Here is a 14,763-nt window from a genome sequence, read left to right as displayed (position 1 = left end):
TCTTCATACTTTCTGTATAGTTAAATCTCCTTAAACTCATGCCTTGGTATTTAAGATAGTAGGTTGTAATTTATTAGTAATTCTTGTAGTAAATGGTTTGGCACCCAGTTCTTCTCTCATTGATGCCAATAGGATTTCTTTGCTATTGACTTTAGGAGGAACCTAATGTATATGAACATGTTGCTCTATATTGCCTGGTTGCAGCGTAGGAAGAAAATAAGGCTCAAGTAGTAATTCTTGACTGGAAAGACGAGGGTTTCAGGCTTGGCTCTGTAAGGAGTATTAAATGAGTGGGAGTGCCTCTCTGTAGCTCAGGTTGCAACCACAGCTCCGTTGTAGCTCCACCTTCCAAAAAAAAGTCTTGCTTTCATAGTTCTAGGATTAATTCCTATTGATGACTAGAATGTTCTTTGACAATTAAGTACTAAAAAAAAAAAAAAAGGCACCTTCTGGGCATTTTTTCAGAGGTCTAATGTTCCCTCATGCTCCCTGCTCTGTCCATATAATACCATAGTATTTGAAACATAGGTAGACTTTTGTAAATGGCTTCCCATTTACCGGCATGAGCCAGTGCCAGAGCTAATAAAATGTTTGACGTTGCCTCTATTTGAAAACTAGACATGAGTCTCTACCAGTGAAATGTAGAATGGAGGGAGGGAGAGTGTGGAGATAGACATGGTAAGAGAATATTTTCATTGTTTACCTCGAACCAGACCTAAGCTCTATGATCTGTCAGTTACTTTTCCACCTGAATTCCCCATATAAATAATCCTTGAGCTGTGACAGGAGTGCACAGGTCCCTTTTCTAAAGAGGGATACTAAGGAATAAAGCTTCAATAACTTGGCTGGGAGGCAGGGTAGCCTAGTAGGTAGACATGAAAGCAAGTCATGTGGGCCCTGGTTAGGAGCCTGACACTCAGGTTGCTCTGACTTGATGACTGATATTTGGAGCGAAGGTAGACTTTGCTGCATGTGTACCTTGGCTATCTAGGAAGCTTATTTATGGCTTCTCTATGTGGAAAATTTATACCACCATTAGCTGAGCTGTGAATTAAAGAGCTATGGTTATGTATAATTGCTTATGTGGACATTCTTATTCCAGGATAAGATGGCCCTTTTCCAGTTTAGCTTATGTCACTTCAGAAGCAGTTTGAGCTCAGTCAAAAAGCCATTCTCCTTTCAGAAAAGGTGCCCACAGGGGGTTATGCTGGTATACTTATTGTGGTTTAACTACGATGGTGTAAGTTTTCTAGGTAGACAGGCTGTACAAAAATAAAGGCTTATCTTCAAAGGTGGGGCTTTTTATGATGATAGGTGAAGTGTCATTTGTGAGACTGTTGGGAGTGGAAGGACCATGTTATGGAGTCATTATTCTGCCATTTTCCGTATCCTCCTGCCTAGTTCGACTTGTGTCTGCTCCTCTCCACTTGGTTTACTAGATGGTTGTGTGGAGCCCTTAGTCTTTTTCTTCAAGAAGTTTTATATGTGGTTTGATGCGCACTTTATTGACTCTCTATTGTGTGACACCTTTAGAAGAGCTACTGTCCCAGGCCAGGACGTTACCTCCTAGCATACATAACGCCAGAAAACAGTTGTGTGTTATGGCTTCTTTCTTCCTGCGCTATATGGAATATAACCTCTGTCATAGCGGTAGTTTTACTTCATCAGTTCATAAAACTTTACTCCAAAATGCTTTACTTCTTTCCAAATTGTCTTGAATAATTTTTTTATGTGAATTCTTAGTAAGTTTATTAATCCAATTAATCTGTTCTCTCTTTCAGTCAAAGGACAAAATGATGAGAGGATCACGAAGAGGGTGTGTTCGACTCAGAGTAGGTATTTTCTCTTATGTTTCTTAACACTTAGCTTACAATGTGAGTAATGTGGTTTTATTGGATAGAGCTCTGAACTGGGGACTTGAGAGACCTGAGTTCCATTCCTCACACTGTCACAGGGCTGCTGGTTCACCTGGGGCAAGTCACTTGACCGTGCCTCCCCCAGCTCAGTTTCCCTGTATGTAAAACAGGCATAACAATACTTACCTCCTTCATCAGATTCTCTGAGATCTGTGGCTAAAGAGCTGTATAAGAACTAGACATTATTGTGGTCCTGCTGACCTATGTACACTGAGAGAGTCACTTTTTAGATAGTTTGAGAGAGCAAACTTAGGCCCAGAATGTCTGCTGATCGCTCACACTATCTGCCTAAAAATGATTTTCTTCTGTCACTCTGATCTTACATGACTTATTCTCTGAAAAGCCATTTATGCCCATCTTCTGTCTTTTCTCAGTGGTGGTGGGGGTGAGTTGTAAATGTATCAGATTATGTCTGTGCTTACGGCAGCATATCAAGTAAGTACACTGCATGCCTCTGTGAGTGGGGTGGAAGAGGGGGACTCTGCTGGGCCACCCTGCCTATCTGTGGCGTCAGCTCCGCCTAGCAGTTATGAGGGTAGGGGAATCCAGCTCCTTCCACTGCCCTGGATTCTAACAGGGGCCCTCTGTAAGGAGGGCAACCACTATCTGTTGTCCAGCTAACACTCTCTTCCGGGCCTCTTCCTGTCACTGTGTACCACCTCAGGGTGCATTGTTACTTGCGGTTGTTCTTAGTCATCTAGCTCATGAGCCTCGGCAGGCTAGGGAGTCTTGATGTTGTGCAGCAGTTCACTTCTGGGGATACCCGTCTGCAGTAGTTCCTCTGTAGCCATGGTTACAGGGCTGTCTCTCTGCCCACCACCCTGCTGTGCTGAAGAGACTCTCTTTTAAATCTCTCCTGCAACTGGAGCATGTCCACTGGGCATTCTGGGGTTTGTTCCCTAGCTTATGGGCTATCTGGAAGGCGTAAGATAATGAGGCCAAATATTGCCTCATAATCTGCGGGTTTGGTGTCTTTCATGGTATTTATCCAGTGGAAGGGTGCACGACCAATTATCAGGAGGAAGGGATTTCCCAGTAGGTAATACCACAATGCTTCTATGGCCCATTTCACTGCCAAGGTCTCTTTTTCTATGGTTAAGTAGGCTCTCTTGTGGGAATAATTTCTGGTCAATGTAGCGTATTAGATTGTCTTCCTCATTAAAGTCTTGGGATAGCGGTGACTATAGCCCCACATCTGAAATGCCTGTGTGGAGTATGAACAATCACGTTAAGTCCATGTGGAAGAGGACCAGTTCACTGCTCAGGCTGTCTTTCAAGATTCTGTAGGCTTTGTTACAGACCTCAGACCAGGGGAACATCTTGGGGATAGTTCTTCACTAAGTGAATGAGAGGTGCAGCTATTGTGATGAAATGGGGTATGAACTGCTTATAGTAGCCATCCAGACCCCAAAATCATCTAACTTGTTTCTTTGTCGATGGCACAGGGAAATCAGTCAAGGCCTGGACCTTCCCAATTAATGGCCTAAGTTTGCCCCTTCTAATTGTGTTTTCCAGACACATCACCTCATGAAACCCCAATCAGCACTTGGCTAGGTTTATGGTGAGGCCAGCTTCTTTGAGGCCCCTAGGACTACCAATATATGCTTGGTGTTTCTTCTAATCACAACTATATAGGTGTAAATCGTCTATATAGGCTGTGTGGTTGCAGGACTGTGTCTGTCAGCTGTTAGAAGGTGGCTGCAGTCTTGTGAAGGCTGAAGGGAATAGTTTTGAAATGGTACAAGCTGAAGGATGTTTTCTCTTGAGATGCCTTGATCAGATCTGAAGTGGAGATGTACTTCATAGCCCCCAATCAGTCAACAATATGAATATGGGTCAAATGTGAATATTGCATTCACTTTCCTAAAGTTGTTGCAAAACCGAGTTGTCCCATCTCTCGTGGGTAGCAGGACATTGGATCCCCACCATGCGTGGGATTCTTCTACCATCTCGAGGTCCAACATTGCCCGCAGCTCCTAATGGATAGAATCCTGAATCTTTCTGGACAGGGGATGATGACTCACAGACCTCGTGCTCTGTTGTGAGGTTGACAAACAGATGGGTTCATCTGGGTCGTGACTAGAACATGGAAGGGAAAGATGGGACCATCTGCAACATCTGAGTCCATTAGGACATCCGAAGCCCTTCCCCCAAGGGAATTGTGTCTGGCCCTGGAATAATGGTGAATGGGGGATCAGCTCTGGATTGTGGATAATGTGTTTATGAATAAGCTCTTACGGTCTTGTCAGGCCTTCAGAAGACTTGTATGATAAACCAGGGTCTCTTTGTTCCTCCCAGGTTGTCGGATCTCATAATCGACTGCTCCTACCTGGTGTACCACTTTGAAGGGTCCTTGCCATTAACTCCGATTCCAAGCTGGGCAGCAACAGCAATACCTTGTCTTCGGGTTGGAATTTGTATGGATGGGTTCCCCTATTTTTGACAGTCTTGGGCCTATAAGGGGCAAAAGTCCATAGTGTCTTCAGCTTCGCTCAGAGCTGGAGAATGTGCTTTATTAGTGCAGTGACTCTGAGAGGAGCAAGAACCCAGGTTTCCCAACTAGATGTAGAATCCCCTGGGGTTGTCTCCCATATAACAACCAGAAGGGTGAGAACCCCGTAGATGCTTGTGAAACTTCGCACACTGCAAGTAGCAGGGGCAATAACACATGATCCCTGTGGTGAGGGTCTTCAGCCACAAACTTTATCATCCCTTTCAGGGTCCCATTGAAGTGCTTGATAAGCCCATTTGTTTTGGGGTAATAGACAGATATCCTAGAGATTTGATTTTCAATAGCTCACATATGTTTTTCATCAACTGTGACATGAAGTTCAGCTCCTGGTCTGTTTCTTTGGGGATCCCCACCCTCACAAAGACCATCATGAGTTCCATAGCTGTGGTCACTGCACTGGGTGTGCGAAGCGGACTGGTCTCTGAGAACCACATGCCATAATCCATGATCACCAGTATGTGCTGTTATCCCTTCATGCTCTTCTCTAGTGGTCCAGTCAAATGCTGTTTCTCTCAAAGGGGGTGTTTGTTACTGGCATCAGTATCAAGGTGGGCCTAGGAATGCTCTTGGGTCCTGTCAACTGACATTCCAGGAAGGACAAATAGTAAATTGCCCCTCATCTCTTTGTAGATGCCTGGCCAATAGAATAGGCTGGTAATTCTTTCAAGGGTTTTCTCCTTGATGCATGGTACCAAGTGCGTGAGCTGGAGTAACTCTCCGAAAGGACCAGAAGTTGGGACTGCGGTTTGGTGATCTAGGGGTCACGTACCACCATTCCTTTCTTAGTTGGATGCATGGCCATTGTCTTAGCCTCTATTGGTTGACTGCTTCCTCGTTGGCAGTGGACAGCTATTCTCATGCTTTGCTCAAGATGGGATCACTCTTCTGTTCTATGAAATCCTTGTTTTGGGTCAGCCATTCTGTACCCACAGGACTTTGAGTTCACTGGTCCCTTAGGGGCCCTCTCACAAGTTGTGGAGTCCCCTCCCCCAGATATTTTCATGTTCCTGCATCAGCTGGCTCCCCAGACCCCACTTCTTCTCTGGTCTTGAAGGCACGGTCATCCCCTCTGGCCGGGTCTTTCTACTGCCCCTGCAAGACTTCGCCAAAGTAGTTCCAGTCATGGTGCAGAACTAGTGGGTTGTTGAGGGAGACATCCGCCCCCACACGGAGAGTCTGTGTGTGGTTCCTCACTGTCAACTATATCTCCTTTGTGGCATATGAGCACACATCTCTGTGTATGTGGGGGCCTGGCTGCACCTTGAATCTATTGAACCCATCATTTTGGACTGTAGATCGTTACTGGGACTATCATCTTGTCTGGTCCCTGGTTGTGAGCTCTGGGAGTAGTTGTCCAGGCTTGCCTGTAGCTATAGTCTATAAAGGAGCAGTCACCTTGAAAGTGGCCGTGCTGCCCGTTCTTGAAGCAATTGCCTGCTGCTGGGGCTGTTGTCTCCCCACCCCTCCATTGGGATTATCTCGGTTGGGGGAGCCTTGGCTTCCATGGACCCCAGCTCTGTACATCTCTGTGTTCCGGAGAGTTTTTGTTCAGTCTCATAGTCTCTGCCTTGGAAGGCACTCAGGCCTCACCTCAACTGATGGTCTCCTGTGCCCCATTCTCTCCGCTGTGCTTGGGTTTGTACATTTGGCGACAGCGCCTTGGGGGCTTGGCCCTGTGGTAACCAGGTAATTCTCCATAAGGCCTGTCATCTCTGATGACATGTTGTGTCAATGTCTTTGCACCCACTCCTGGCCCCTGAGAACCTAGATAAATTGTTGGACCACAGTATCCTCCACCACCTGTACCCCAGTGCATCTGTCTGGAATTAGCACCAGCAACAGTCCTTGAGGTGCTTGGCCACTACCTGATGGCAGGCCTCCGGCGGTGCTTTTCCCTCTGGAACCACTGTCTGTATGTCTCTGAGGAGAATGACTGACTGCCTTGATCTTACGATACTTTTAGCCTTGTCAGGTGTGAGGTCAAGAGCATGGCCTGGTGACCATGCTATCATGGTGGCCACAATGTTCAGATGTCACCAAGAAGGGTTCGGGGTCATTCATCCTCTGGGCCTGGCGTCATTAGTCTGGCCAGGATCCCTGGCATCGGGATCACCCTACGGGACTCTGAGCCTGGGTTAACAGTGGCTTCTGGGGCTTGTTGTGCTGCCATCTGCTGGACCTGGTGGTGTTGCTGTTCTTGGTGCTCAGTGGTTAGCTTCTAGAGATGAATTACTGCTGTTTCTGGGTGGCCAGTCATTGCAGTAATTGACTCTGTTGCTGCTGCAACTGGGTCATCTGTAGTTGTTGGCACTTCACCACCTACTTCAGCAGCTTCGCCACATCTATGTCGTCCCTCTTCCTTCCTCGCTTCTCAGTTGGCCTGCCTTATGTTCTTCAGCAGGACTGGACCCTCGTGTCGGCATTCTCCACCAGTTGTGAGCCAGGTGGGGGCCCACCTAATGGTCAGAGTCTGTGTGGTGGCAGCCCTGCTGTGTGGCTCAAGACTGTGATAGCAGCTGTGTCTAGCTGTTAAAGGAGTAGGAGGAGCTGGGCCCCCCTAACTCGACAGAGTTCTGATCGATGGGCTCTCTGGAGCACTATAAGGAAGGTATCCCTATCAGCGGTCAGACTAATACTTTCCCCTTTGCCTCTTCCTACCACTTTGTGCGTTGTGGCTTGCAGTTGTTCCTTGCAGTCTGGACCGTGAGCATCAGCAGACTAGGGAGACCTGGCTTCATGCAGCAGTCCCCTCCTGGCGATACCTATTTGCTGCACTCTTTCCATAGTAGTGAGTGCAGGCTCTCTCCACCTACTACCATGCTGTGCTGAACATAAACGCCTCCTCCAACTAGAGCATGTTCGGCAGGCTTGCTGGGGTGGGGCTTCCTGGGCCCAGAGTTGTTCCTGCATCCCTACCTTTCCAGTGTGGGGTTTATCCACCTCATCATAGTCCCCCTAGCGTTGGCATAAAGAGCATGGTAGATAGTGAGGTACTGCTTAGGCGAGTAAAGATATGCCAGAACTTTAAGGTATATACCGTACATGGTTTTCTGTGTTTAAGCAACGTTCAGACATTTACACTGCTCTTTTTAGCAATGTAGTGTCCCACAGCTTTCCCCCTGCAAGAACCTTTCACTGCCATGAGCAACTACACATCGCAGCGTGGACAGTCTGTTTTTCACTGTGGCATATAGCTGCACATACCCTACATGTTGCTGCCAGTGTAGATAAGCTCTCCATGCAGAGGCCAGTCACAGCAAAGCCTGCTCCCTTGTGGAACATGTGAAGTTCTCTTCTAGAGAAGGAGGGGCAGTTCATAGCAATCTGGTTAACGTTGTAGTATCAGCTACTTTTAAAAAAGCGTAATAAGAATATTAATTTAGCTTGATATTTCCTAGGTTACTCTTTGGAGCTTTTCTGAGCTGCCAGGTTCATTGCCCTTTCATTTTTTTGAGCGTAGGTTTCTTTTAAGTCTCCTTTTCCCAGTCTTTCCCCATTCAGTGTGACTGAAACTACTGTTATGGTTTATAAAGAAGATCTGAAGCAGGGGGAGTGTAAATCTGAATCTCTAACAAAGATGTCCTCTATTTAAATTATTCATTAATCACTGCAGTTAAGTAGGTGTGAACAAAAACAAACAGAAGTGTTTTTAAACAGTCTGTTCAGAAATCCTTTCCACTTAATGATCAGATTTCACTCACTTGATTCTCATGGTTTTGTCACTTCACTAGTTTTCCGATTGAGTGTTCAATGTCAGAAAATACCTGAATTTCTAATTTGCTATGGAATAACAAGGGTCTTGCTTATTGCATAATCTACCTATAAAGTCTGTAATATTTAACTACAACATAGCCTTGTTAATACTGCCTTCTGAGGGAGTTGGGTGCTGTTGAGACTGAAGTGTGAAGTTATTTGGCACCATTCTGACAACATTAAAGGAAAACAAAGGGGATCATGCAGAAGATATTAAAAGCACTGTGAAACACACGTTTAAAATATTGCCAACATTTTTTCAAACTTGCAGTTCTCTTCTCCAATCCAAAACCAACTACAGAACCACTGCTGTGGATGCTATTCCTGTATCTTTGAGTTATAGGGTTGGAAATGATCTGATTGGCAAAATATCTCTTTATAATCTCAAATCCAGGCATAGATTGAACAGTCCTCATGCTGGATCATTTATTTTCTAAACTGGTCTCCATCTTGTGGGGGGGGGGGAGAGGGGAGGGTCCTTATTTTTGTAAGGCGGTTTTATGGTTGCTGTACCCCTAAAGGCAGCTAATCATCAATAAAGCCCTTACCCACTGTCTTTCTGCTTTGGCTGCAGTAGGCTTCAACGGTCTGAGTTCTTAGCTACTAACCAGTGGTGTCTCCACCTGTCTGTCTAAGGCCTGGTCTACACTGGGGAGGGACAGGGGGAGGATTGATCTAAGGTACGCAACTTCAGCTACGAGGATAGCATAGCTGAAGTTGATGTATTTTGGATCGACTTACTTTGCGTCCTTGTGGTGCAGGATCAACGGCTGCCACTCCCCCATCGACTCCGCCTCTTGCCCTGGTGGAGTTCCGGAGTTGATGAGGAGCACGTTCAGGGATCTATCACTACCCGCCAATCCGGCGGGTAGTGTAGATATACCCTAAGGTAGTCAGGAACTCTTGACTAGCCTGATACCACATACATATACTCTTCTGACACCTCTGTAATGGATGAACCCACAAACAAGGTACACTTTATTTACAAGGGGAAATAAAGAGGCAGCATATAAAGGGAAATGGGCAACATCAGTAATACCATACATCCTGCAAGTAACGCTATCCCCAGGGTGATTTCCCTGGATTCATGAGTCCAGTTTAGTCCACCCTTGGGGACTCCATAACGTAGAGGAACCCATGTACCTTGACGAGTTGTTGCAGGCTTGAAGGCACTTACTTCAGCGAGGCGACAAGGGCACTGATTTGCCCAGGTGGCCAACCACTCTGTGGCAGCAATAGGCATTTCTCACAGTAGAAAAAATCCCCATGACATAGGTCCCCCTCCCCCCCTCAGTGTTTCTAAGTCCAGTTTCTCTTTCCCAGAGTAGTTTGGAAACCCCCTTTAAGGGTAAAATAGGCAACGCCTCAGTGAGGGTTGCCACATCCTCTCATTCCCTGTCCTTTTGGCTTAGTCATCTTTCTGTCCCTTAGGGTTCTCCCAGTCACAAGACTCAACACCACCCCCCACTGGCAAAGTGAACACATTACAGTCTTCCCCATCTCTTTTCTAGGCAGCAATAAGCTTGATTGCCTTTTTTGTCAGACCCATTAGCCCAGGTTACATTTTGATATTAACAGAACATCTACTTGGTTTACTTGGGGGTAGGAGAAGCCATTTAAAAAACATCTTTCAGTTAGTTGAATTTGGTTTTTATCTAAGCTCATTTTGCATAGCCCAGTGGTTTAGAAATTCATGTAGGGAACAGTGCTCCTCATGTGAAAGCTGTACTCTTCTTGAGACTAGTGAACTTTTATTAATATGAACACTTCTCATCTTTTGAGTTGTGGCCCCTAGGATGCCACCAGCACTATGAAAACTCAACTGTCAAATTCTAATCAGTTTCTGTCCTGCAGTTATGTTCGTTTGAGAGTCATAACAGTTGTATTTAAACACTGGTTTTGGGTACTGTCTCTCTAGTTTTAATGATTTCTTGAGGCCCCCTTGAATTTCTAATCTGGATTGGAATCTAAAACTGTCTCCTTCATGCTAATGCCTTTCACTAAATGATCACTCCACATCTGTCCTCGTCCTCAAAGGAAGCCATTCATAACACCTTCAAAAGATGAGCCAGTGAGCTTAACTTCTTAATTTTGCTAGACATTGAAAAACATGGAGTTAATAAAGACACTGGAGTTATGGCTTATTACAGCAATCTGCAACTCACTAACCTCCACTTTTTTGCAAAGACAACAGACCACTTCTCTTTGAACGGTCTCTTACAGTATGTGTTAAGTACTTATGCTAAACAATCTGTTACACCTTGTATTTAGCTGTGATGCTCTGAGGGCCTGTCTACACTTGAAATATTACAGCAATATAGCTGCGGTTGCATCACTGAAGTGCTTCAGCATAGACATTACCTATACTGACAGACTGGCATAGGTAATTCATCTCCCTGGGAGGCGGTAGCTAGGTCAATGGAAGAATTCTTCCATCAACCTAGTACTATCTACACCGGAGGTCGGCTACACTGCTCAAGACATGTGGATTTTTCATATCCCTAAAGGATATATCTGGGTCAGCCTAACTTTTTAGTGTGGACCAGGCCCTTTCCCAGATCTGAGGAGGAGTTCCGTTTAGCTGAAAAGCTTGTCTTTTTCACCAACAGAAGTTGGTCAAATAAGAGAGATTACCTTACTGACCTGGTCTCTTTCTAATATCCCAGGATCAACATGTCTTCAACAACACTTCAACATGGAAACTCAGTTTGCTGAGCTGTCATACAAGATTGAACTCATTTTATGTGAATGATGTAGTGTAAGATTAACTTGCTGCAAACATGTACATAACGTGACCTCTGCACATTTAGGTTTTCTGAATACTGCAGTGAATCCAGATCAGTTGCAGGTTTCACTGGTTTATTAAGTAATTTAAAACAAATAGCTGGCTTCTTCAGTCTTTCAGGCAAAGGTAGTGTAGGGGTAATTCTGTCCTTGATGTGATGCTCTTTGGGCTGTACATCGAAGAAGCTTATAAGAGCATCTGTCTGTCTGCTTTTTCAGAATATTTTATGCACAGCTATTTCTATCAATATTGTGTGTGTTGTGGGAGAAGGAAAAGAGATCTTATCATACAAATAACATTTTGTATTATCAGCTTTCATATAAGCTGTATCTCTGTTTCAGTGTTAAAATCAGATTTAATGAGTAATAGAGAAATTAAGTATAGATAGGGCAGAAAAGATGTCTTCAGTTGCTACTTAAAATGAGAGAGACTGTGTGTGAGGCAGAAACCTAGATAGTTTCAGACTTATGTGCTGCACAGGAGAAGGTTCTTGCATGGAGGGCAATTGTAAGGAAAGGGCAGAGGGGAAGGTTGTTGCTAGATGACTTGAGGAAGGAGGTTGGAGTAAATCCATGGATGAGTTAAAAACCTTTTGAACTGGATGCTGAATGTACTGAAATGTTCTTTATTGTCATCCTCCTTCAGGCATACACAATTGTTTTTCTGTGAATAAATGTGGAAATGAACACTTGAGTATATATAAATTTAAAATATCTGTCTGTTGCTTCTGGTAACTCAGCAGGAGAAAACAAAGGCAAAAGTTAACCAATAGTAGTACATACTAATGACGAACTATGAATCTTGTTTAGAGACTGAACAAGATCTCCTGAGAGATACTTCATTTGGTTGTGTATTGAAAACTATTATTGTTCCATACATGATAGTGTTAACTATATTCCTTACTTTCCTTGGGGTGCAATACAAAATAGAGTACTATTTGCTTTATAATGGTGCTGTGGTAAATGCTAAGTCTATCACAAAAACAAAATATGCATACGCTTATTTAGAAAATTATGAAGCCTTTGTAGAAATAGCCGTTGGTTTTCTCTATAACCAAGGTGCAGTCTTTTCACTAAGTATCTGGTTTGATTCTTATACTTAAATACAGACAGTAAATTTTCCTTTCCCCCCCCCCCCCCTTTTGCAATATCCAGCCTACTTCCAATTTTGTCAATGCTTTATGCATTCCGATAGTGTAGTGATAATGTGTGCTGCTGATGTCACTGCTTGCCTTATCAGGATTTTTGCTCTTTGTTTCACAGGGAGCTGTGATTGGTATAGACGATGAGGACGACAGTACCTTCACAATAACTGTTGATCAGAAAACCTTCCATTTCCAGGGTGAGCTGAAAGATGAGGTTCTTTCTTCTTGCAATAGATGGGACTGCTGCTGTCTATCTTCCTGTTTTGGTGTTCGATGGCTGATTTTAAGTGTTTGGCAACTGAACTGCATGAATGAGCACCCTGGGAACATTCTGGATCCAGAGGTGCTGCAGGTTAGGCAGGGATTTATATCTGCAGTGAATACATATGTGCTAGAAAAGACTGTATCTTTGGCAGGATTTGGTGATTAAAAATTTAAAGGATAAATCAGTCATAATGGGCTTCTGCTGATGGGTAGTGTTGGCAAAACATTGCCAATCTTCATTGTCAGGATATATGATTAAGCCTTTCTGCATGAACAGTCACAAGACCAGTGTGAAGGTTGCAATTTGTGTTCATTTGGATTTGAAACTCAGTTTTGAGGAGACTAGAGGCAACATTTGGCTTAAAGATGGATCTTTGCTTCAAGATCTGCAAGTTTGCATTAATTTCATCTGCATTTCTGTGTCTTATCTGCCAATCACCATTTCTCTGCTCTTATCCTTTTGATCATATTTACTAACTCCAGTGCCATCTGCCACTGCTATGTTTCGTCATTGCATGCTATGGTTCACTGGTAGAAAGGGTAAGGTACTGTATAATTGTTCTTGTTGCGTTTGCCACAGAATCCTTACATATCTTTAACCACAGCATTGGTAAATGTTGTCCTGACATTTTTGTTTTAAAGTACCTTTTTTCTCCCGTCGTACAGTTAAGATCATGTAGTTGTCTCCTAGGTTAAACCTGCAATTAACGTATTTGTCCTTCTCTCGGTTTTCTCCCACCTCCATTACTTCTCTGAAATGTAGAGTGAGGGAAGAATTTTATTTATAACTGTCTTATATGGAGTTGGAAAGTGTAAGTAAATATTTCAGGGCTGTGTATGTGATGGTCAGCATTTACATTTGTATAAAATTGGACTATATTTATAACCTTCATTGTGCTGTATAGATTTACAAATTAATATTTCAAAATGAGCATGCATTTTGAATTGCTCAGGTCAAATACGGGCAGTATTTGAGTATGTGTGTTTGTATAATATCTAATGATAAACATTAGTCATGCACCATGTTTTTCATTGGCATATGTATCTCCTATGCTACAGTGCCTCTTAAATGATATGGCTGTACTCTAGCTTCACTGCATTAAGCTTCATAAACCTTCCTTTTATAAAGCTCTGCTGACAGCAACACTTAACTCTTCTGTTCTCAAGGATAGCTGATAAAACACAAAGGTAAGCTAATTTCTAATGTAGACAACTGAATACAAAACACTGGCATTCTTCAATGCTACAAAGCTAAATATTTGTAAATATTTCTGTATGAGAGCTTGATGCACGTAAAGGGTGAAACCTGGAATTCTCTTTTCAGTTTCCAGGGAAATACCTCTTATGCAGTTTCCTTTTGTTGTAGTTCCTCGTCTGCTGTATTGTTTCCCTATGGAAGGGGACCGAAACATCTCGAGAGAAGACAGTCATTGGATAAAAATATTATTCTTGCTTATAATAAAGTGTATTTGGTAGGATACTTAAACAATTCGTCCATAAGTACTAATTCTGTCATTCATATTCACAGATATTCATGCTTTAGAACTTTAAGATGTTAAAAAATACATGTACATTTGAATCTGTTATCTTGCTTGTTTGATTTCTAGTTTAGGATCTATGTCCAATGCAGCAGTTTCTCTATTAGAACAGCTTTTTAAAAGTGCTTACATTAATTCGCTGAAGACTGTAACTTGGCATATAGCCAGCAAATTGTGCTAATGTTAGGAAAAAATATCAGTGTACACCACTGACTCAGTATTTTCAGTTTCCAGTAAAAATTGAAATGCTGTGAGGTTACAATGTAAAACAAACCTAGTCTTGTGTAAGTTTTTTTTTCTTTTTAAAAAACTTATATATTTTTAAAATGTGTAATATCCTATATAACATAAATTGTGTAATGTGTGCAAATATTTGTGTGTGTGTGTGTATATACACACACACAGACAATGCCTGGAATATTATGGCATAAAGGTTTTTTGGAAATGAATTTGGTATGAGTACATCACTCTGGAGTGGTGAAGTCATGACTGAATTACGCAGATTTTTCTAAATGAGTTTTGATAAAACCTTTAGTACAATCAGATTTTATTATAGATTGTATATATGTAATACGTGAACACATTGCTCAGCAAGAATTTATTATGTAAGATGCACACTATCAGTACTTGTAGTGAGCTTTTAAATAAAAACTCCACATGCTACAGAAGAGCTACTCTAGGAACGTCTTGTATTTTCTATATATAAAAACAAATAATTAGGGGCAATCTTTATTCTTCCACCTATAAAGACAATACAGCTATGTGCCCAAATTCCCTTCTTAATTCAACTCCAGGTAAAGAAGAAGAGAAAATAGTAAATTTAAAACATATGTAAAAAGTCTAAAACATTT

At 42.9% G+C, this 14,763-nt stretch overlaps 1 protein-coding gene across 4 annotated transcripts in view; it reads left to right on the top strand.

Moving 5' to 3' along the window:
- The window catches only part of OSBPL9 (oxysterol binding protein like 9), a 127,424-nt gene that overhangs the window by 6,935 nt on the left and 105,726 nt on the right, over positions 1-14,763 (top strand). For 3 of the 4 annotated variants that reach the window (XM_050961665.1, XM_050961664.1, XM_050961666.1), the window contains exons 2-3: positions 1,782-1,832; positions 12,229-12,307. In XM_050961665.1, the coding sequence (XP_050817622.1) occupies positions 1,782-1,832; positions 12,229-12,307 (130 nt within the window). The remainder of the gene's footprint in view (positions 1-1,781; positions 1,833-12,228; positions 12,308-14,763) is intronic. The other variant, XM_050961667.1, reaches the window with a different exon arrangement.

The sequence above is a fragment of the Gopherus flavomarginatus genome, chromosome 7 (genome assembly GCF_025201925.1).
Source record: "Gopherus flavomarginatus isolate rGopFla2 chromosome 7, rGopFla2.mat.asm, whole genome shotgun sequence".
Taxonomy (NCBI): Eukaryota; Metazoa; Chordata; order Testudines; family Testudinidae; genus Gopherus; species Gopherus flavomarginatus.
The sequence above is the reverse complement of the archived record's forward strand: the minus strand, read 5'-3'. Positions and strand labels throughout refer to the sequence as shown.